We start from the raw sequence: 23,801 nt of genomic DNA on the forward strand, positions 1-23,801 counted from the left end.
GCCATGTGACACATCTAACTTATTGGTAATGTCACAAGAAAACAATGGTGTGCCCTTCTCCCCCGTCCCTCTTCTCAGCTGTTTCTCTTTCCCTCTTTCTTTCCCCCAGTCAAGTCTGTCCCATGTTCAGTAAGTGAAAATAAAATAAACAAAAGGTGAATCAAATGGGGAAAAAAAAAAAAGAAGAGAATAGTACCTGCCAAAAAGGATTGCTAGTCCCTTTCTAGATGTTTTCTTTACGTCTTTATGGTAAATATGAAATATGCTACAATAACGCAATTGATAGCATCAGAGCATAACTTTGGCAGATTTTTGGAAAGCATCACATTTTCAAGAACAATCTGGATCCGTTTTTATCTCTCTTGACAGTACTCATGCTGCAGATTAGCTACATATAAATATACATGATACAAATGACACAAGGGCCAAATGATTTTCAACTAACTTGAAAGGAGATTAAAAAAATGGATAACATGTGTTGCTCAGGTGCTGGGCAAACTGTTTCCCTGCTTAAAAGAAAAGAGAGAAAAAAAAAGAAAACAATGGTGTGCTTGGTTTCAACGTAACTTTATTCTTTCATGAGTTATTTACAAGTTTCTCTTTGTTCACAGCCATTGACATGTCGAAGAGGTTAACACGTGAGGAGCGGATCGAGCAAGATGGTTCACCACCACATTATGGGTGCCAGGTCCGAGCATTCCTAGACGAACAGTTTCTGGAAAGTGGATTGGTCGTCGTGGGCCAGTTGAATGGCCCCCAAGGTCTCCCGATCTGACCCCCTTAGACTTTTATCTTTGGGGTCATCTGAAGGCAATTGCCTATGGTGTGAAGATACGAGATGTGCAGCACCTGAAACTACGGATACTGGATGCCTGTGCTGGCATTTCTCCTGCAGTGTTGCTATCAGTGTGTGAAGAGTGGGAGAAGAGGGTTGCATTGACAATCCAACACAATGGGCAGCACATTGAACACATTTTATAAATGGTCAGAAACTTGTAAATAACTCATGAAAGAATAAAGTTACGTTGAAACCAAGCACACCATTGTTTTTCTTGTGACATTACCAATAAGTTAGATGTGTCACATGGCCCTCTTCTTATTGAAAAAACAAAGGTTGTATCCAAGATGGCCGACTTCTAAATGGCCACCATGGTCACCACCCATCTTGAGGAGTTTGCCCCCTCACATATACTAATGTGCCACAAACAGGACTTTAATATCACCAACCATTCCCATGTTATTGCGGTGTATCCATATAAATGCTTCTCCCTGTATATAATATACTATACCTTATATAATTATAACTATGTGGGTTTTAGACCTGGGCTTAGAATGGCATATGAACTTGTTTTTATTTATGAAGAAGCAGAACGTCCTCCCTCCCTCGCTGTATGTCATTATGTTGCACACTGGATCGCCTTCTCCACCCAAACACAACATAAATCCGGCCAACGATTCACTTCCTTATAAACCATTGAATCAGGTACTGGAGCTGTGACGTGCTAAATAAATCTTCGGACGTCATTGATCACTTGGGCGCTGTCTATTTTTTGACACATGAGCTGGAGCTTCAGCTTCACATCGCTACTTTGAGGTTTAATCATTGTGTGCGTGTGTTTTAGATATTGTGTTAGGGATTTTTAACTCTGGTCCTGCTGTCATCTGTAGAGTTTACTCAAGCTCAAAATGAAATATCCCATGTGAGTTTGAATTATTATTATTATTATTATTATTATTATTATTATTATTATTATTATTATTATTATTATTATTATTATTATTATTATTATTATTATCGTGAGCTGGTTTTAGCCCTGAAGCAAGCTAGACAGGGTCATCTGAACACGAGCGCGAGAGAGCGATGATGACGTCAACGACAGCCCGGGCAAGCCCAGCTGTGAGCGCGCGCGCGCGAGTGTGTGACAGTTCGTCGCCTGCTTTCGTACAACAAGGAAGTGGAGGGTATGTCACTGAAGGGAAACCTGCAACGAACGTGAAGCGCTAGTTTCCCCCTCCGAGGTAAGCCCCTGAGCAGCTATGGCGTGTTTGTTTGCAGTTGGATGTCTGCTGCTGCCACAGTTGTAGCGGTTTAGCTAGCAGTCTTTACAATGAATCGGAAGCTCGGCTATATTCACCTTGCTGTCTCCCACAGGATCAAAGGGCTACTCCGAGACGTTGGAGGCTCTCGTTTTTGCCTTTGTTAATGGTTTACAGATAACAGGGCGGTTTTGATATAGCTACAAATAGGAAGGGAAAATATCGCCAAATCTCACAGTCGGTGCATTAGCCTGTTTCTCATCAGTGTCCGAGTAAGCTTTGCCGGGGGCCGACGTGTTGTTTGATACAAAGCACCGGAAGCACGTTCTCCTTTCTGGCTATATTAATTTCTTTCAAGGAAGCAGAAACGGTGACCGCGCTGTTAGGAGAGTTGTGCCTGTATAGTTGGATGTTAAAATGTCAGAAGATTGTTAAACCTGTGAGCTATATCATGTGATATTGATGTCACTTGAGATTTGTGAGTGTTTTTGGTGATTGTGATTATGAAAGGCTAGTAACTAATCGAGATCTCGGCAGTGAAATACATTGATTGCTTTGTTGTAAGTGAAGATGCACTCCCATTTAAATATCGGTTTTCTGGGTTTTCCGATCACTCAAAAAAGTAGTCTGACATGTCATGACATGACTACTTTTTGCTTTCTGTTTCGGGAAATCGTCTCTCTGACGATTCTTTACAGACCTTTGCATCTTCATCAGCTTCATCTCATACATTCTGCATGCAGAGGTGGATGATGACAGTTCTCTGCATTGTTTTTCTTGCCCAGTTGAGGCACTGTATCCACTGTATCCTGAATCATCCCAGTGTGATGCGAGTGAATATTCTAATAACCACTTCTCGTGTTCTTGTCTTCCATATCTGGTAAAGCTAAGAGTCTTAAGTGCCATCTCCTTTTGGACCTGGCATTTTCAAGGCACCTTTCCTTTAAGAATTTTACCTGTGTGTTGGCAACGCCTGGCAGAGCCCCAAGTCTGTAAAATCTTCAACTCCCACCTCTGGCAGAACCTCGACAGCATTCTGGGGGGAGGCTGGGCACACGAAGACCTTGTTGTAGACCATGTTCTGCAACTCCTTTGCTGAGGCGGCTGCAAGGTGGTTGACCATCATGGTGGTAACCAACCCTTAACTAGAGGTCAAACCTGTAGTTCGAGGATTTCTAACATCTCTTTGAAGGGAGCAGTCAAGTTGGAGTCCTATTGGCTTTTCTCAGCCTGTAGGACTTAGGAAGCAGCTGACAGATACTGGCAGGCCAATTCCACTTCCACACCTGAAGCAAAAAACTCAGGCGTGGAAGGAGTTTGGGGAGGCCATGGAAAAAGAATTTCGGCCTGCCACAAAACTATTCTAGCAAACTGTCAAGTGACTATGGAAGGTAAAGCACGGTGTATGATGGGGGCGAGGTGTTGCTGACCTCAGGATACTGGGTGTCTGGCTTGTTACTACGAGTCATTTGATCCCTGTATAACCATTGCAGGAGCTTGGTCTGCATTGCCAGCAATAAGTCATACTCATTCTTGCACACGTGTTTTACTCTACCAGGGCTGTCCTGGTGTCCTGTTACAGAGTCTGTTCATAGTTTTTAGAGACGCTTTTATGTGAGTATGTGAAGTGGATGATGATAATAATAATATAATAATGATCCATTAATATTGCCCAGCCCTAGTACAGAGTATTATTATATCGTTGAATGTTCAGCCACAGAAAAGGCTTGAAAATCGCCCTGTGACCTATCGCAAAAGTGTTTTTTATGATCAAACTAATAATTTTATAGGTCTACAATTTGCCAGTTTTCCTATTAAAAAGTGTATCATCACCCTTGAATTTTGTTCTGGAAAATCAGAGGTGGTCAAACTGGGAATTTTTGTGAAATTTGGTAAATTAATATGGAATGACCCACGTGTCCTCCTGAAGTCAAGTTGACCAACTCAGTGGACTGAATGGGCTCACACATACTCGTTAGCAGCTCAGAGTTTGTTTGTGAGGTAGTATGAAGCTGCGGACCACATCTGAATTAAGCTGTGCAGTAAAAACATGTCATATTGTAAACTAGGCTTTTTCTTGCCCTCTTAATATCTTTATTATTATTATTATTATTATTATTATTATTTATTATTAGCATTATCTCTTCTTCACTGTTCTATTCATCCTTTCAGACTGCTGACATCTTCCAACCAGCTCCATGGCTTTGTGGATCAGCTGACTGTAGTTTCTTTTGAAGATGGATATGAACAGAGACAGCAGGGCCATGTCTGCATGTACTTCATGATTTCCTTCAGCGCGAAGAGATTTGAATGCTGAGCCCTCATTAGCTGCCTGTTAGTGGGATTGTCCATACCTGTGTTCAAACATGGCTCCTGTTCCTCCAGGGGTCCGCCTGCTGGTGTCCTTTGACAGGGACCAATGGTGAGTTTAAATTGGACTGGCTGTCTAAAGGTGCTATTGACATTAAATTCTGACCAGATGTTGGTAACAACCCACCCAGTCCACAGATGTAAAGAAATCAAACCATAGATGGCCATAAATTATATGTAATAATGAGAAGTGGAACAGGGAAATGGTACAGAAACACATAAAGAAAGAAAGGTGCAAAAAGGCCTGGAAAGATTTTACCAGCTGAAATCTATCAGTAATTACAAAACTAACCTCTCACTTAGTGCAAATTAATATCAACTGGTTCAGTCCCAACTGGTGAGCTCTCATTACCAAGGTGTCACACAAGAAACATCTCATACTGGACAAAACCAATGGAGAGCTCCAGAAATATCTAGAACCAGCAGGCATGATTGTTTCAAAGAAAACAATAAGTAATGTCACATTTGCGGTGGGCTGTATGCAAGCTCACATACGTGACTGCACTGCTGAGGAAAAAGCATGTTGTGAACTACTGAGAGAACATAGTGTGGTCAGATGAGACTAAAATGAAACTAATAGCAACGCATGAGACAGTTTCCTCACACAGGAAGTGTGTTGAAGCTGTCATCACCAACAAAGGCTTTTGTATGAAGTATTAAATGCATTTCACTAAGCGTGAGTATTACATTATTACACATAATTTATGGACTTCTATGGTTGGATTTCTTTGCATGTGTGGATTGGATGGGTTGCTACCAACATTTAGTGATAATTTAATGTCAATAACATCTTTAGAGATATATTTACTTAGAAATTTGGTGACATATTCAATATTTATTTTACTCGCTGCATACGTTGAAACCGATCTTTCTGATCACCCTGTAAAGTTTACTGTACAAGGTCGAGCAGTCAGTTTCTGCCTCTTTGATGTAGTAGTTGGCCGTTGAGGCTGCAGCCGGCCAAGTGGCATTGTTGGAGCTGCGTCAGCAAAAATTCCCGGCAGGTAGTTTTACCTGTGCTTACACCTAGTTTCACATACCTGATGCTTTGTGTAGACTCGACTTTCAGGTTTCTGAAAATATGTTGGAATGTTTGTTATTTTTGGTTGTGATTGATTTATTTATAATATTTTTGTTGAAAAGATTTTTAAAAATCTTTCCATAATGCTGAATAAGCAGAACAGCAGTAACTTTGATCTCTTTCTTTCCTTTTCCTTTTTTTTCTTCTTTTCTTTTTTTAAGAGATCAGGATTTTTTTAAAGTAGGCTTTAAGTTGTCTGGGCTCATCTTTGGCCTGCATCCAGAAATATCATCTAAGTAGACTTTTGTTGTGATTTGGCGCTATATAAATAAAATTGAATTGAATTGAAATTGAATTGAATGAACAGGAACAAACCCATTTTTTGTTATCCTGACTTTGATTTAACAATTGATTTATTAACAAACGTGTTCAATAATTTTTCAGCAAAAGCAGGAGGGCACAGACTTCATAGGAAACATATCTTATTTAATGTTTCTGAAACATCCGAAGTTTTCTTTCTACTGCATGACAAATGCAGTAATAAGGTACACGTTTAAGACATTTGACCCTGTGTTTGGGTTTGTAAAGGTTTCATTAGTTACACTGTCTTCACTAAGCCTTTGAAAAGTTATAGTGGGATTTTGTTTTTTTACTTACTTGTGTGTTTATATAACTTAGATTAATTGTGCACTCCTCTGTGAACAGCTAGTGCGTTGGTCCCGGCCACCTATTATAAATGACCAATTTAGGGTAGCACTGGTGATACAGAAAGGGGCATTGATGTGACACTCCTTGCGTTAAATGTAGGGGTCATTAATCATCAGAGCAGCTGGTAGGAAGCACAGCTGCTCTGCTCATCTACAAGGTTGAAACTGTTGGTGGAAGTGGTTGTTATTCACTTGAGCTACTTGTAATTCAGACTGCTGTGCAACGGATATATCTAGCTTTTATTATTTGAAGGAAAAAAAAGACAAATTGTTGCCCACTATGTTAGTTCAAGAATGAATCAGGTTTAAACATAGAAGTCATCTCATTTAAATGTAGCACACATTTTGGAGGAGTTGTTAGGTCTGTTGGTCCTAAACTTTGGGAGAAGCAACCTGTCACTGAGCAGACTCCTCGGGTTGTTTGCACTGAGAGAATTGCACATATTGCACATTGTTCAGTGTTTTGTTGCTACAATGATAATAATGATTCTGATTCTGTGGATACTTTCCAGACGCACTGTGATTCACATCAGGAACATTAATGTCTTATGTTACCCTTGAACATTTCTCTTCATACAGTTATCATCTTATATGTCTTAGTGAGACGTTTGCAGCCTAACACACCTGGTGGTTTGTGAGCACTTTGTATCTGTCAGGTTTCGAGCTGCTTTGTCAGATGATGGATTTGGTCACCCTGCTGTACCCAGGATGCACTGCTGCAACATACTAACCACATGCTGTCCAACTGCTGGATAAGAGTGTATCTAACTTTTTCTCGGCCCATTTTGAGTTTCTGCTGCACAGCCTGGTAAAGCCAACCATAGTCTGTACTGCGGGTCAAATGAAATGTGGATTTTGGGCACAGCCACACCTTCTCTCACGTCTTATTTGACTGCATTTGACTTTCTGTCTTGAGCCAGCCTCTGCTTAGAAATGACCTTACACTCAAGTCAGACGTGTGTGAGCAAAGACGAGCGTAAATATGACTGACGTAACTCAAACAGTAAAGTACACAATCCAGGTACAGGATATCAGGATTCTATTACAGGATGTAATAGAATTTGTTGGCTCCTCCTGCTTATTGTAACACATGATACATTTAATCAGTTGATGCCAGGTCTCTCTTGGAAATGAGATTTTTAATCTGCCTAAATATTTCACAGTACTTTTGCCTTTTTATTTACATATGTTGTAGCGTTGGTCAGCTAGGTTTGGGGCATCAAATCAGTTTGCAACATTTCCTTGTAGGGCCACAAAATGTCTGCAGTGAACCTTTGTGCATTTTACAGTTTGAGATGTGGACTTTCTTAGTAAAATAACATCTAAAAATACAACAACTGCAACAATGTTTAAACTTGGGCTGGGCGGTCGACTCCATAGGCTAATGCTAGATGACTGATACTGTTACTGCCGCCAATGACAGTCACCAGTCACCAGACTGGGCGAATAGATTCATGTATAACCATTAGAGTAGCACTTTCACTCTCCTCCACCACAAATGTAAGCACACTGCACACAGTGATGCCTGATTTACCGTTTCCATGATAACTTAACATAAGCTGACAAATATCATCCAACAGCTAATATAATAATGATAATATGTTATAACAATTACGTGTTCTTTATTGTATTGTAAATGTGCTCACTTATTAAGTCCATTTTTTTAAATTCACTCCAACCAGCCAGCTACTGTATACATGATGTTTTTCAGCCTGTCCATCTCTAAGCGCACTGTACCCTTGTTCTTCAAACAGTCTATTATTAAACAAAGAAGAGAAATGGCCAAGTTACCTGCACCTCTCCACCCTCATCCCCAACAGTCTGAAGAAAGGTTTGATACTCTGCTCCTCCAGACCACATAGGCCAGATACTGAACTCCACATTGCCCCATCAAGGTGTGAGTTTGTTGGTAACAGCTAGAAAGCATTTAAGCACAAAATAAAGCACTGTGACACTGTTACTCTCACAGCAGGGGGCTGTGCTACATGAACACAGCCCCAACATCCTTTTGTTAAGTATAATTTCCCTGGGGGAATTCAAAGTTGTGAGTTTGGTGTCAGTTACATCTTTTTTGTAGCCCACTGTATCTGGGGTAGTGCAGATGACTCATAATTATGGACATCTCAAACCTGTGATCTCCATGTTATGAGCTCCCTCATTTCTCAGAGCTGCCTTCCTGTGTGCTCTCCCTTCAGGTACAGAGCTCTCACCTTCATCCTAACCTTCTTGCTCTACACCAGTTTCCACCTGTCCAGGAAACCAATTAGTATTGTCAAGGTAAGATATGGTATTCCAGAAACAGTACATGGCATTAATGATTGTACTAATAGGTGCTGCACTGTTGTGCGATGTTTGTACACTGCTCCAAAAGATTAAAAGAATACTTTGAAAAAATAGCAAATCTCAGATGTTTGTAGCAATTATTTATATGTCAAGACCTCCGTATACATATACACACACGGCCAAAATAAACTCATCATTCCAGTCTGTGCTCCATCACAGCTTGTTTATAGCCTTCACTGGTTACGACCAGCTGGTGTACATTGTCCTAATAAACACCCGCAGCCTTGGGCTCTGTCCAAATCTCCCCCAAAGAAAAGAACAGGAGAAAGCTAAAAGAGGTAGCAAAGGAGCTTGATTTGTAATCCCAGTAAGAAAGAACACTGAACTGGAATGGATGCAGTCTGGACCCGGGACAAATTTATGAAAGAACTCAATGCAGAAAATCAACGGAGGTGGGACAAAGACTGAGTAGACGCTGAGTGGTGTGCTCTACAGCAGCGGTCCCCAACCTTCTTGGCATCACCGACCGGTTTAATGTCAGACAATATAGTCACGGACCGGCCTTTAAGGTGTTGCAGATAAATACAACAAAATAAAATTATACTACCGAGACAAAAACGGTGGTATTCTGTAAATATAATAATAAACGTGAATTCACTGTGTAATAACTTTATTAGCAGCGTCCTCCTGAAATGCACCAACAACATTGAGAGTAACATCCTCCTCTCTGCCCCTTAATGCTCTCTGGTCGCTATGGTAACGCATAAATATTTCTTTCTCTACTGCGACCATCATGGAGTCAGGGAGAAAAGTTACCCAATCATAGTAAAGACCCCTGTTTCTTCTTCCTGTGTTTTCTGTGTGGCTTAATGGTTTTGTGCTTACAGAGTGAGCTTCATAAGAACTGCTCAGCTGTCAGTGAAGCAGCCATCATTGCATCCAGCAGCAGCCAGCAGCCCTCCCTGCTATCTCTCCACACAGATGTCGACTGCGGCTGGAAACCTTTTGGTCTGTCTTATCTTGAGATGTTTTCATCTTTTTAGAATGTTTATAATGTTACAAGTTTACACTAAAGCATCATCAGCAGCAGGTTTCTTAATACTCATGCATGCAAAACAGAGATGAATGTGTCGAACAATTAGTAAAAACTCGCAAATAAACAAAACCTGCTGTGCTGTCCTGAATTAAACACCTGTTCCCCATATTTACAGATAAAAGCAATTACAAACAGCTGCTGGGAGCCATGGACTACTCCTTTCTGTGTGCTTACGCAATTGGAATGTACTTGAGGTAAGATGGCAAGGTGTGGAGGAGGAAATGATTTTACACAGTAAACGTGAACTGGTGATGAAGAGAGAAGGCCGCAGCTGGCCAGTGGATTTGAATAAGGCACCTTCTTGCTATGAGGCAGCAATACTAACCATCTGCCACCCGCCGTTATTAGTTGGATCATTAAAAATTCTCTGGTCTGTTTGTGTCAATAATTCCTACATATTCCTCCATCGTTATATGTGCTGTGGTTTCACTGAAGTCCAGCATGTTTTCCATTTTTCCATCGATCTAACGATTCCCAGTCTGTCCTTCCGCAGCCCCTTGACATATACCGCTGGAGTGAGTGAGTGTGTTATGACCACTAATTTAGCAAGTTGCCAGAATAAAATGATAATTATTCAGTGTATTTATCCTCTTTATCCAACCCCAGAAACCACAACAGAACTTTTTTTCTCTCAGTAACTCTCAAATATTTAAACTACTTTATGTGCTGAAATGTGTGATGGTTAATATGATGTCATCACTGTGCATCCATCTAGCGGCATTATCGGGGAGCGCCTGCCCATTCGTCTGTACCTCACAGTGGGCATGCTGGCCAGCGGTGTGTTCACTTGCCTATTCGGGCTTGGCTACATCTACAACATCCACAACCTGAGCTTCTATATATTTGTCCAGGTGAGGTGCAGGATGATAATTTTATAGGATGATATGTTCATTTACACCGCTCAAAAAATTAAAGTAACACGTTAACACACATCAGAGCTCAATAGTAAAGAAAAAGAACATCAGATATGTCTGTACTGATATAGACTGGGTATGAATAGGAATTAAAAGACTTCATTTGATGAAAATGACAATTATAAACCTACAGAGGGATAAATTTAAAGAAACAATGAAAGTGAAAAAAGTGTAAAAATAATGTGGCAGGCTAGTCCACATCAAGGCCTGCTCCTAATGAAGCAGTGGGTGATATCCTGGGCATCTCATGCCAGATGTGGACCTCACTGTCAGCAGCACTGAGCTGCTGGACGGTGAGGTACAACCTCACATGACACTGACTTGGCTCAGAGACATTACTACGACTCCTACTTTTACAAGGACTCTCCAGCACACATAGGAGTGTAAGTGGATATGCACACGAAAATGCACAATGACAGGTTTATGTAGCAATAAACTTGCCATTGTGTATGTTTATACAGAGGAAGTGCACATGTGACCCTGTAAGGAATGCATAACAACAAACTGTTCTGCACAGTGATTCACCTTCTTGTCATTTTGCAGGTGGCCAATGGCTTGGTTCAGACCACTGGTTGGCCTAGTGTAGTGACCTGTATCGGCAACTGGTTTGGAAAGGGAAGGTAATGTCTAAGAATTCCTGGCTGTATAATGCACACTGGCTGTTAGCAGAACAAAAGAAATAAAAAGTTGGACTTTATGACCGAACAAGATCCATCCATCTATTTTCTTCCACTTAGCCAGGGGAACTCACATTAGCATGTCAGTGAAGAGATATAATCTCTCCAGCATGTCCTGGGTATACCCTGAGGCCTCTTCCCAGTATGACATGCCTGGAACCCCTAACTCAGAAGGCATCCCAGTCAGATGCCCAAACCACCTTAACTTTCCATGTGGAGGAGAGCAGCTCTACTCTGAGCCCCTCGAACTGCTGCGCTCTTCACCCTGTCTCTAAGGGAGAAGCCAGCCACCCTTCAGAGAAAGCTCATTTCAGCTCGTCTGCACAGCTGAAAAGAGCAGAAATATCTGTCCATAGGAGTTAAATAGCAATTGATCTTTGAATACATGTCCTTACTTTAGTCATGTCTTAACTGCTTCAACTGTGGGGGCATTCGGAGGGTAAAACTCTTTCCAAATATCCTGGGATTTCCTTACCTGGAAAGTTCAGCATGCATAAAAAAAAAACCAAACAACTGCCCAAATACTTGTGGAGCAGACTGTGTCTCTGTCAGCGTCAGCACTGTATGAACCGAAGGTCTCTGTTTCTGGGTCAGGCGTGGACTCATCATGGGGCTGTGGAACTCTCACACTTCAGTGGGAAACATCTTGGGCTCTCTGATTGCCGGCTACTGGGTCTCCTCCAACTGGGGCATGTCCTTCATCGTACCAGGGCTCATCATCATCATCATGGGCGTGGTTTGCTTTCTCTTTCTCATTGAGCGTAAGTACAGCTTCATCATGTTTTTCTGATCAGTGTTAAAAGGAGTTTCTTGTTTTTCTAAGCGCACACATTCATTGCTCAAAGAATGCTTGCTATCAAATGAAATGAATGCATTTAGATTCAGTTAGCTGAGGCAGGCTGCTTCCTGTGATTGTCTTTTCAGTACGTTGGCTCTTTGAAGAATGGACTTTATAGCTGTAAATGGATTATGTTGTATTAACCTGATGGCACTGTTTTCATTCTTCAGATCCTAATGACCTAAAAAACATCTATACACAAAATTCATCTCTAGGCAAGACTGTAAGTACACAATTTTTGTTTGTTTTAATTTCTTATAATGAAGACTAGTTTGGTTCATTAAGCATGAATAATATTTCAGTGTAATATTAACTCTGTCATTTATAATTAAATGTGGAAATGAAGGAAAAAGTATTTTATTTTTATTTGCATTATCAATCAGCAGTCCTGTTTAGCTGTGAATGTCTCTCTTTGATTAGGTCCCAAGCAAGAGTTGGAATGGAGTGAACGGACACACAGAGGTGTATCTACAGTACAAGGACAACAAAAATCAGGTGTGTCTCACAGTTTAACTTAAAACTGAGATTATTTACTGTACTTACTGTAAGGCCACGCCTTATTCCATCACACATCACATGGTCATGATGGATAACCAATCCTACGCACGCACCACTGAACTAATCACCAAGTATGTTGTGTGTGTGGATTGCATGTACTGTATTTCCAAACATCTATCATCGATCAGACTAGAAGATTACAAGATTATAAGCTTGTAATCTTTTTTGCTTTACTCTAGAACAAAATCAGCCTTCTGTCCATGTTCAAATAAAACTTTAATACTTTGTCAGTGAAAAGTTTCTAAGTGGCACATTTCAGACTGTTGAACAATAAACTGTACAGGCCACATTTTGGAAGCAAGAAATGAATTTCATGTGTGCATCTAATAGGACCGATTGTCATGCAGCACCACAGAAACATGTTCTATTATGTCATTGTAATCCATTCAGGTCTGCTATTATTACAAGGATAGTATTCAAAACAGGAAGGTCAGTTCTTCAGAGATCTCTGCTGGTGGTCAGAGCTTTGGATGCTGGGTGAAATCACTGCTAGGCTGAATCCAAATGTCTGGACATGAGGAATGACTGGAGCGCTGAAGAATGCTCAGGGTGAACTCGTGTTTTAACCACTCTACTAAGGAGGCAGAAAGGGTCAGCATTAAAGGTGATGGGGGGTTGCAGTCAAGCACACTCTGACTGCAACAAGGAGCTCTGACTGATGACCATGATTTTTTTTAGTATTAATGTAAGGAGATGTTTGAATTTAAATATAGTACTTATCCACATCTGTACAGTGTCATCAAAGCGAGTCCTACCCTGCAGAGCACAGTGTGTCTGCACAGACTTAGTTTTAGAAAGCAAGTCTGCAAATATGAGAAAAATCAGGACATTCGGATTCAGCCGCAGGGTTTCTATTTTTCTCCTTTTTTTCCTCCTTGTTTGGAAGGTAGTTGGGCGAGGTTTTCCAGCTCCTGTTCTCTCAAAACTTATCAGTGGGAGTTTTATCCTTAGGTCCTTTACATGAATGCACTGCTGGCAAACATCTACAGTATAACACCAAACTGCTGACATAATCGTACAGTTATACTTCACATACATGGTGACACGACGTGTGTTGGTCTGTACCATCTGAAGGGGAGAAATATTCCTTGGTTATTTAATTAGAAAGGAGAATCTTTCAATAATTGGTCTTAAATTGCAGGTTGACTAAGTTCACTCTTCTTCATTTATTTATTTATTTTTGTAATTTTATTTATGAAACAAAAGTCCAGTCTAAGTACTGTCAGTGCTGACCCCTCGGGGTCCCCTTTGTTCTTCAGCTGTCCGGTGGTCTGGGTATGGGTACAGATCTTTGCTCTGCTCTCTCCCTCAGAGCTACGACACAGAGCTCCTGTTGCCTAGAGAGAGCGAGCGCATCCCCATGCAGCCGGTTGTGGTGGTGAAGAGTGAGTCGGAGCCGTCTGCCATCAGCTTCATGGGAGCGCTACGGATACCCGTAAGTCACACGTGCGAACCTGTGTCCATCACCTGCGTCACTCTGATGCTTTCACTGCAACAAAGTCCGACCAAGTCTCCTATCAGGCAAAAGTCTTGTGATGTTGTTTTAAGAGTGATGCTCTAAGTAAGAGCAGGATGTGTAAGATTGTTGTGTAAGTGCTTTAAGATAGAAAATCAATTCAGAAGAATCATCTTGTTTAGTTGCTCTGGTTTTTAGATCTTTTCTCTCAAAGTGAGAAAGAAACAACACTGAAAGGCTTATATTTGGACAGCTTTTGGAGCGATTAGCTTGCAGTTATCTGAGTTGCAAGCTGAGGCAGATCTAACGTAACTTATGAAGTAAGTCTGATTACTGTGTGCGTTTGTTTGTCTGCAGGGAGTGGTGGAGTTCTCTCTGTGTCTGCTGTTTGCTAAGCTGGTCAGCTATACTTTCCTCTTCTGGCTGCCGCTCTACATCACCAAAGCAGGTGAGGAGCAAATAGAAACCCGTCAGGCACGACTTCATGCATAGATTTTGACTGTGGATTTAAAAAACAGATTACATTGACAGACGTCCAATATGTCAAAATTTATACGTTGGCTATCTGAAGCAGGACACTGAATTATGGTTAAATTGGCAAAAAAAAAATCTGCAAAAATATTGGCCAACTGAGAGACTGGAGTAGTGTTTACAGCCGTATTGATCCTGTCAAAAAACATGACATCAGTCAACAGAAACATTTGAACTTCATTTATTGTCATTGTACAGTGAAATTAGCCAACAAGACCACAAAGGTGCAAGAAAGTGACAAGTTTAAAAACAACAATATAAAAAAAACACTATTTACACAATGTATAAGATACAAGAACATTGTGAGGGCGTAGATAAGGCATCATTTAATAAGTAAGGTGAAGGAGCTCTAGTCATTAAGATGGTGAAACTGTTGGGTAGGATTGCACATCTGCCAGCATATTGCACAGGACACACACAGCTGCAACAGAATGACTGTAAGGGAGGAGTCTGCTCACACACACACACACACACACACACACATTTTGGTTTCTTTGGGTGCTGCTTGAAACTTGTTTTTGTTACTCAACGACCAATGAGCTTATGAATGGGCAAGGCATTAAAACCCTCCACAGCTGTTAAGACTCGTCCCAGAGTGTTGGTCAGTGAAACAAGATTAAGTTGTTCTGAAGATGAATGCAAGCCTCCTCGACTTCTCATTGTTTGTGCAGTACAGCCAGCAGTGGCAACAAAACGTTCTTTCAGTCCTTAAACATGTGAACTGTGGTGGACCTTGAGCTTCATGAGTTACTGTGACCTTCTGGTTTCATTTGTAATTAATCCACAGAAACATTGTCAGCATGTAATATAACATAGTTAAAGACTTTTCTATTGTCTGTTTGTAATGTAGTAACTGGGTTATGTAGATATAAAACCAGTATGTTAAACTGAAAGAGGCTGATAGAGAGTGTGGCAGAGTTGGACAGGCTTCTCACAGATCACGGAGCAGATGTTTTGTCCTCAGGATATTCTACAGTGAGCAGTCCACTCATGTGTCAGACTGTCAGCAGACTGCTGAAGAAGGAGAACTGACATAATAGACTCTGTGTTTGTGTGTTTCAGCTCACCTGGATGCCAAAAAGGCTGGAGATCTGTCCACACTGTTTGATGTGGGAGGAATTGTGGGTATGTGCTGTTTGTGTGTGCTCATCTGTCCCAGTGGACCTTCAGCCTCACTGTTTAGCAATGCTTGGGGACAAAATTGATGTCCCAAAGTTAGAGACTGTGTTTGTTTTTAATATTATATTCAGATTTGTTATCTAGAAAATGAAGCCATGCAGTTTACAGAGCAAAAGAACAGAGGGACATTTTCCCGTAGACATGCACACTGTGCATACACAGAAAGAGTCTCTCCCTGCTGGCCTTCAGACAGAATGCAGGTTTAAAATCTATTCAGCTTCACTTTTCAGACCTGGAAGCTTCGTGCATGCTTTGCATGTCTGTGGTTTTTGGTCTGTGATAATTAACCCTGATAGAGACCAGCTGTCAGGGTTTATGAAGCAATGTACAACATGATCACCATGAAGTATTATGATGATTAACGACTGAATGTGTCTTTCTGTCGTATAGGGGGCGTCTTAGCAGGTGTGATCTCTGATAAATTGGGGAAGCGAGCCACCACCTGTGCAGTCATGTTACTGCTAGCTGCTCCTACAGTAAGTCTTCACTGTACTGCAACAGTCAGGAAACATCGTCCACTGTGTGCTGCAAGACTGTGAAAACACTCTTTGATTATGAAGCCTGCACAGGGGAGATTAGACCAGGTTTTTGGCTCCCCCTGCTGTGCAGCACTTGACAGAGTCACTTCATTAGGTGGTGCAGGTTGGCTCCGTTTTGCCTTCAGAACTACCGCGATTCTTCATTTCATAGGTGCTCAAAACATTCTTCAGTTGTTGGCTGATTGTCTAGAAAGTATATTTTCTGTCCCAGTACATCCTGAAGGCACACTGTCAGGTGGAGATCTGGTGACTGCAGAGACCCTTTGAGCACAGTGAACTCACTTCACATGTGAAAAAACTAGCAGACAGAAACTGTCTCAAAATACCAAGTCTGTGCAGTTTTTTGTTGTCCAAACTTTGGACAGTAAATGTAGCCTCAGTTTACTGCTGAGAGGAGTGACCCCCATCTGACATCAGCCATCATCAGCGCCGAGCAGCCAACAACCACGCTACGTTCACAGACACTTATATCACCTCTTTTCCCTTTCTGATGCTCAGTTTAAACATCAGCATCTTGACCTTGTCTACATCCCTAAATTGAGTTACTGCCATGTGATTGGCTGTGTATTTGCGTTAACTTGTTGAACAAGTGTCCCCTATAAAGTGTCCAGTGAGTATAATTGCTGAGGAGCAAAGATTACAACACATTTCTTGCTATTTTTTATACGAAAAGGCTTACATGTAAGAGTATGAGGTGATATTAGACACGTAAGTGTTAACTGTCCTGTTTTATTCTTTTCCTGCAGCTTTACGGCTTCTCCATGATCAGTGAGTTTGGTTTGGGGCCAATGATTGGTAAGAACCAGCTAGCACTGAATGATAGTTAATCAGTAGGTCTGGAACAATTTTCTGTTCCTTAATTGTAATACATGTAAATGAAAGGATAAAGGCATGTTAGCATATGCTTCAGTAGTATGGCTCTGCAGTAAAAGGTTCAAAAGCGGCCTGCAGTCCAGACCTGTCATGTGTTGTTTGTTCAAACAGAAGCCAATCAAATTCCTCTCATACTGCAGGCTTACTCCTGGTTCCCAGGTTACTTAATGGGAGGCAGAGCCTGCAGCTTTCTGGCCTCCTTCTGTGGAACCAGCACCCACTTTGATTCACGAGTTGGACAATAAATAAATTCATATCAGCACTAGAGTTAGCTCCCCCTTTGTTTCCAGGTGCTGAGGTCCGTACAAATTTAGTCACATGAGCTGGTTGCATTTATTACAGTAGGTTATCAGTCAGCGATTGAATGTCCAATCAAATCTAAATAAACACAAGTGACTTGTTTACTGTGGCATAAATGATGACTCTTGGTTATTCCCTCTGAGCTGCTGATGGTCAAGGGAAGTTGGCATTATGGGATACAATGTAGTGCCTTCAGAGCAATATCAGCTCACATTTACTGTAATTACATGAACACACATTCTAATGAAGAGAAGTGCACATGCTAGTAAGACACTACCGGCAGGTTTGTGGAGGACACAAACACCTCAGCCTGCATGCATTTGTTTCCAGCAGTAAGATTTCAGTGGCTGCAGAATTTCCATTCCTTACAACCAGGATAAAACGTCCTTAATCTGTGTGCTTCAGGGATGCTGTTAGTGTGCGGAGGTCTAGTGAATGGACCGTATGCGCTCATCACAACTGCAGTGTCTGCTGATTTGGTAAGGATGTTTAACACTACTGTAATTCCAGTGTGATTGTGTTTGTAAATCATCATTTATTTCATTTTAAAATCACCTTTCTCCCCTTGTCGTCTTTTCCTCTGCCCCCCTTTTTTCTATTTGGCTGTAGGGCACCCACAAGAGCCTGAAAGGCAACGCCAGAGCACTGTCTACAGTCACAGCCATCATTGATGGCACAGGATCTGTAGGTCAGTACTGCTGCTCAGCTTATGTTTACGGCTTGTTTGGATGAGAATGAGGGGTCTTATTAGGGTCCTATTAGTGATATGTATGATAGTAATAATTGTTAATAATTACATTTAACAAGTGCATGAATCCTCAGCCAAGAATTGATTTTAAATTTGTGTACAATGTAGTAGTAGTTCAGAGTAATGAGGGCATCTCATTGGCTCAGGCTAAACAACGAAGCTCTGGCTTTGTTGGATTTGATGATTATAAACGATACAAATATCAGTTTAGTTACCATTTAATGATGATTACGTTAGCATGCCTTGTGTTATTTTTACTCATTTATAATCATCCCATGTAGAAATGTGAAGAGAGGATTCATGTACACGAATAATCTTGTTCATGTTTGTGATGTCAGGCGCAGCACTCGGCCCGCTGTTAGCTGGACTGCTGTCTGCAGGTGGCTGGGATCAGGTCTTCTACATGCTGATGACTGCTGACTTTCTTGCTCTGTTGGTAAGGCCTTTAACTTGCATCATATAAGAAGATTACAAAATGACAAAACGAAAGCAGAAAATTTGCACCTATGTGCACATTAGCACAGAATACTGGCCTCTTTGAACACACTGATAGTTTTCCAGCTCTTTGGTTCAGTCACTGCTGCTGTAAAGGTTTTTTGTAACAACAAGCAGCTGTTTTCAGAAAATCAGTCACTACCTGCTCAGCAGCAAAGAGCAGACAGATGCAGAGACCAGCTGGTGAAGCAGTGAAAAGTCAGATATTTAGCTCAGGAGCTGGAGTCGAGAAAACTAAGACAATGTTGTGTTTTTACCCTTGTTTCTGATGAATAAAATGAACTGAATGACGAGTGGTCTTGCTTGCTATAGAAAAACAGATGCTCATACTAATGTGTAACCTTGCAGCTTTTGCTACGGCTCGTGACAAAGGAGCTGGCCTCATCTAAATCCCATCCTATCTCCACTGTAGAGTAAGTCCTCCTGTTATCTCGATCATGATTATACTCAGCCTGACTGCTGCTTTTGGTGCTGTACTGTAATTCTTGTGTATCTGCATTAATTTGATGTTCAAATGTTGGGCTGCTGTTTTTTTTGTTTTTTTGTTTTATAACAAAACAGTTATAATACACTTAGAAGTACTTCAATGTTTATATTATATCTTTCAAACATGCAGATAATAAAGTTGAATTCTACTCATATGGATTAAATACAACATGATGAGTGCGAACACTGGCTTTGCCCCCAAAAATAAATAGGCTTAATCTACGATCACTATGATCTTTTTTTAGTTTACAATCAGAATCGCTCACATGGAGAAAACAATGCTTCTGATTGTGTTGGTAGTCACATGACTCAAAGCCATCATGGAGCTTCATTCCACTCATTGTAGCTAATGTAGTATCAGTGGGCAAAGATGACAGATGGTAATGAATGTAAAATGTCTACAACAATCAGATGTAAAACTCTGTTTTAACAACGAAAGAGAGCCACAGATTAAGAATAACTAAGGATTAAATGCAGCGTGGGACACCAGTGCATCATGGGAAGCCCTACCAGACTAGGTCCATTCCAGTGTTGCTACAGGAGTGATCGGGTCACCTGATCCAGCCCAAACTATATGCTTTATCAAAAAGGGAATTTTTAAGCTTAATCTTAAAAGTAGTGAGGAGAGGGGTTTGAAAGCCGAAGACTGCATCCAGTTCTACTTTTAAATTTCCTGGGAACCCCAAGTAAGCCTGCAGTCTGAGAGTGAAGTGCTCTACTGGGGTGATATGGTCGTATGAGGTCTTTAAGATAAGTCTGGGCCTGAATATTCAAGAGCTTATATGTCCAGGTTTCTTAGGCAGTCACTGTATTACTGCATGTTTAAACTACAGCAGAGGACAGACTGGTGTTTATAATGGCAAGAACAGACTGCCTTATACTAGGCTGAATTTCTTTTTAAAAAATCAGGGATGAGGGGAATATGAGGGCTTAAAATGGGAAACCACATCCTCTAAGAGGGACAAAGTCACAAACTCAACCTGAGTAAAGGCAGCAGCACAGAGGGGTCAGGAGAGCTGTGATAAGAGCCCTGGTGGTGACAGCCTTTTAATAAAAACGCTCAGGAAATTATTGCATATATCAGGAGAAGCTTAAACAGACATGCTGTGGAGCATTAAGGACAGAGTCAGTAGTGTTAAATGACACATGTGAGTTATGGCCTTTGGAGGAAATGACATTTGCAAAATATTTCTTTTTTGGCTTTTTGATAGCGTTGCAGTAATGACACCGGCAGTCTTTTAAAATGTAAAACGACACCTGCAGTTTAATCTTTCCTATCTGCGCTGTGCTCTGCGACATTTCCTCCTGACAGCATGAGTCATTAAACCAAGGCTCAGGTTTAGCTTTAGCTGTCTGGTTTTTAAATGGATCCGCAGAGTCCACGATGGTTTGACAGCAAGAATAAAACCAGGAACTAAACTCCTTTCAGTCAGAATGGCCACAGAGCTGATTGAAAACAGCAGAAAACAAAAAAGGGAGATAATAACCTGAAGGCCAAACAGGAGCACAACATGTAACTGCAGCATGTGTAAAACCAACAGGCCTGCCTGTGACCAACATATCCATGCTCATAGAGCCGGTACAGAGTGTACCAGATTTAAAAAGTCAGTGAAGCACAGAAAGTTCTTTATGAAGTTCTTATTGGGGGGGGGGCATGTTTCAGTCACACACAAAACATCGAGATCATGGGAACTGAAAAAGTCCAGAAGAATAAAAGTTTTCCTTACTAGTGATCTGGTGTTCACCAGGCAGGAGCTGGAGCTTTGGCTTCGGAAAGCTGAGAGACCCGGTGCAGCAATCTCAGGTTTCAGAGATATTCTCGTGCAGGTTTAGCCAGAGCATAGCCGGCAGGGCCGGAGAGTTCATTACAGCTGATCATGGGTACCAGGCAGGTATCAACAGAATCCGGGAAATGGAGAGGCACAAAACAATCTTTGGAGCCATCCATGTGCTGGTCAGACAACAGCAGAATCATACCTCAGGGAAAACCTCACCTTTACCTGTTGAGTGCTCAATATATAAACACAAGCAATCTGTGTGAGTGGCAGAAGAGCAGCCACACACACCGACATCATCTTAATATCACTAGTGGAGAATGAAAATGGCAGACATGTCTTCAGTTAGACATGCCGAATATCCAGTTGTGGCCAAAAGTTTTGAGAATGACGCAGATGTTGGGTTTCACAAAGTTTGCTGGGATGAGTTTGAGTTCAGTCTAATAACAGATAAAATGATGCGTTTCAGCGGTCGTTTTCATTATCTACATGCATGTTAGAGTCACCCACAATAATCATTTTAAAATGATTTGAAACTCGGAGTAAGAACCAGGTGGACGATGGATTACAGCAAATAAAACTGTTTTTCCAATTTTCTGGCAAAGATGCACAAACTAAGTGTCAGGCTTTCAAAAGATTTAAAACTCTGTGTGTTTGGTTGGTTCAGGAGGTTTACACAAGAACTGCACATCTGAAATAACTCAGACATAATTTAAAATTATGTTGCTGATGTCTCTGTGCCAAATTCTTCTATGGTCTTGTAAGATTATGTAAGACCAGCACCAGACATGTTACACATTAAAGATCTTATTCTCTTTATTTTTCTTATTTTTTTTTGTGTGTGTTTGGTTGAGCTTATACTTGAGTTTCTTAAAAACCAGTCCAAACTTGGTTCATGACTGGAATATTCTTGTCCTTGTACGACTACAGTCAGTGATCGACTATGTGTTCTATCTCGGGGCTGAGTGTGAACATAACATGTGCAGATTGATTTATTTCCTAAAAACAAACCAGCTGTAATGTTCCCTCGTGGGCAGGAAGTTCACTGGTGTTGACTGTAAAGCTTAATGACTCAACTTATCAACACAGCGTTAATGTTTGTCTCTTATTCACAGGTTGAAGGAACACTGAGCACTTTGATTGCACTGCGTACACACCTACACGCAGAGTGCAATGAAACCACTTAAGGTTGATATGGATTGTGACTGGACTGCCCTGACAGATGAAACTGATTGTTAATAAACCAGCGTGTATGCTTGTGTGCGCCTACAATCATGCTGCAGTGCTTTACTGATGAAGAGCTATGACTGAAGCTGTAGCTGCTGCGCTGAGCAAGCAGCGCGGCACACAGTTTAAAAGTCTCATGTGCACTTACTGTACTTGCTTAACTTCCCAATGTCCCTCTTAGCCCTTGAATTCAGTTTGAACTTGATGACTGGTATATCTTGCTGCTCACTTGTATGTTGGAACTTTTTCAACCTTACCTGTCCAGTTAATTTAAGGGGCTATTTGTAATTGTGTGCCTTTTACAGTGGTACCTAGCTTTGATAGTTGTTTTTTAAAGTTATCAATCACAGAATTAAGAAGAGCTTCATCAAAGCTGGGGTCGTTGCCGGGACTAAAAAAACGTCAGACCTGCTACAAAAACAGCAAGCATGCAGTTTTTACACTTTACTTCCTGTGTAGTTCTGTAGCAAATATACAGAAAACATACATGACAGAGTCTCAGGTAACACTGTACTCGCCCAGGACTTCATGATAAATAGCACTTTAACGATTGTAGTTCTGCCAATTACAACCACTAAAACTGGAAACACCACAGGTTGCTAGGTCTCTGTGTCCTTACTGTCTTTTTTGTATGAATAGTGTTTTATATTGTTGGTGTTTGTATTGGCAAAATTTTCATACAGTTCATTTATTTGGTGCCATGTGAGCTGTCTGTCAAAGTTTGAGGCTTATGAGGAGGACTGATATTTTGATTTTTATTGTTGTACTGGGATAAATTCATATACCTCTACCCAAAACCTGGACAGAACCACTTCTTAATATCGTGCCTAGAGCTGTTAACTTTTTTTGAAATTAAATTTAATCAGATAGCAGTCATCTAAAAACAGTGATGCAGAACTAATTCCATCATATCTGTTGAAGAGAAGAAGGAAAACAAAGACCACCTTGTTGAACCAAAGAGATGATGGGATTGGTTTAGTTTACATGTGTATTTATTTTGAAAATCATTTTTGTTTCCTTTTCCATTGTCCTGTGGTAGTCTGTGATTTAGTAATAAAATGAATGTAGCTGATCTCTCTCTCTCTTTCTCTCTCTATACACACACACATCTGTGTGGTGATTTGGGGGGGGGGTATTTATGTTAGATGAATAAGACTGTTTCTGTTTTACGGTGGAGAGAATATTTAAAGAATATTTATTGAGAAGGACTGAACACTACATTTAATCCTTGTTCTCATGATCTTATACGCATTAAAAATTCACAAACTCTATATCATGAATTAAAACATTGATTTATTTTTCTGCAGATTTGTGTTTTAATCATTAAGAGTGATATCTTGTATGTATTTAACCTATGAAATAGGTTTATGTAACTGTATTTTAAAGGGGATCTTGGTGGTACTCTTAAGACAATATCCTTGGAACAAGACCACATGTAAATATTATGTGTCAGTGGTAAGATTAATACTTGAGACCTTGTGTGCCTTTCTTGGTTTTTGCAGGGCAATTTTTTTAAGTTTCCATGGAAATGAACTTGGTTTGAAGTTGATTTATGTAGAGAAAACAAATAAATCATGTGCTTTTTTCACTGGTTGAACCTTGTGTTGCCTGTTTTGTAGTATGCTACTGCAAGCCAGCTTTTACATTAATTTGTACATGATGTGGACTCACCTGGAAGTGGCAAGTGTTGT

The 23,801-nt window shown here is 40.8% G+C and overlaps 1 protein-coding gene across 4 annotated transcripts; it reads left to right on the forward strand.

Annotated features, from left to right (window-relative positions):
- Positions 1–1,885: 1,885 nt before the first annotated feature.
- On the forward strand, positions 1,886–23,210 carry slc37a1 (solute carrier family 37 member 1). Of its 4 annotated transcripts, XM_005751561.1 has the most exons (22): positions 1,886–2,019; positions 4,210–4,459; positions 7,890–8,030; positions 8,331–8,412; positions 9,306–9,426; positions 9,630–9,708; positions 10,230–10,365; positions 10,972–11,048; positions 11,700–11,866; positions 12,114–12,166; positions 12,364–12,438; positions 12,892–12,930; positions 13,814–13,936; positions 14,315–14,405; positions 15,551–15,613; positions 16,058–16,143; positions 16,953–17,001; positions 17,785–17,858; positions 17,989–18,067; positions 18,466–18,563; positions 18,971–19,035; positions 21,999–23,210. In XM_005751561.1, the coding sequence occupies exons 2-22, from the start codon at positions 4,404–4,406 to the stop codon at positions 22,012–22,014; spliced, it is 1,770 nt and encodes a 589-aa protein (XP_005751618.1). In that variant the 5' UTR covers positions 1,886–2,019; positions 4,210–4,403; the 3' UTR covers positions 22,015–23,210. The 4 variants fall into 4 exon arrangements, with proteins under 4 accessions (XP_005751618.1, XP_005751619.1, XP_005751620.1 ...); XM_005751562.1 differs by lacking the exon at positions 12,892–12,930; XM_005751563.1 differs by lacking the exon at positions 7,890–8,030.
- Positions 23,211–23,801: the final 591 nt, after the last annotated feature.

The sequence above is a fragment of the Pundamilia nyererei genome, unplaced genomic scaffold, assembly GCF_000239375.1.
Source record: "Pundamilia nyererei isolate P.nyererei 1_Seehausen unplaced genomic scaffold, PunNye1.0 scaffold00316, whole genome shotgun sequence".
In the NCBI taxonomy this organism is placed as follows: domain Eukaryota; kingdom Metazoa; phylum Chordata; class Actinopteri; order Cichliformes; family Cichlidae; genus Pundamilia; species Pundamilia nyererei.

What these genes read in the sequence shown, in the direction of transcription:
- slc37a1 (XM_005751561.1), top strand. Translation starts at nt 4,404, where the DNA reads ATGGCTCCTGTTCCTCCAGGGGTCCGCCTGCTGGTGTCCTTTGACAGG. An exon ending in CTTTCTCTTTCTCATTGAGC is followed by an intron (nt 11,867 to 12,113) that starts GTAAGTACAGCT and finishes TTCATTCTTCAG; the next exon opens with ATCCTAATGACCTAAAAAAC. An exon ending in TGGGAGCGCTACGGATACCC is followed by an intron (nt 13,937 to 14,314) that starts GTAAGTCACACG and finishes GTTTGTCTGCAG; the next exon opens with GGAGTGGTGGAGTTCTCTCT.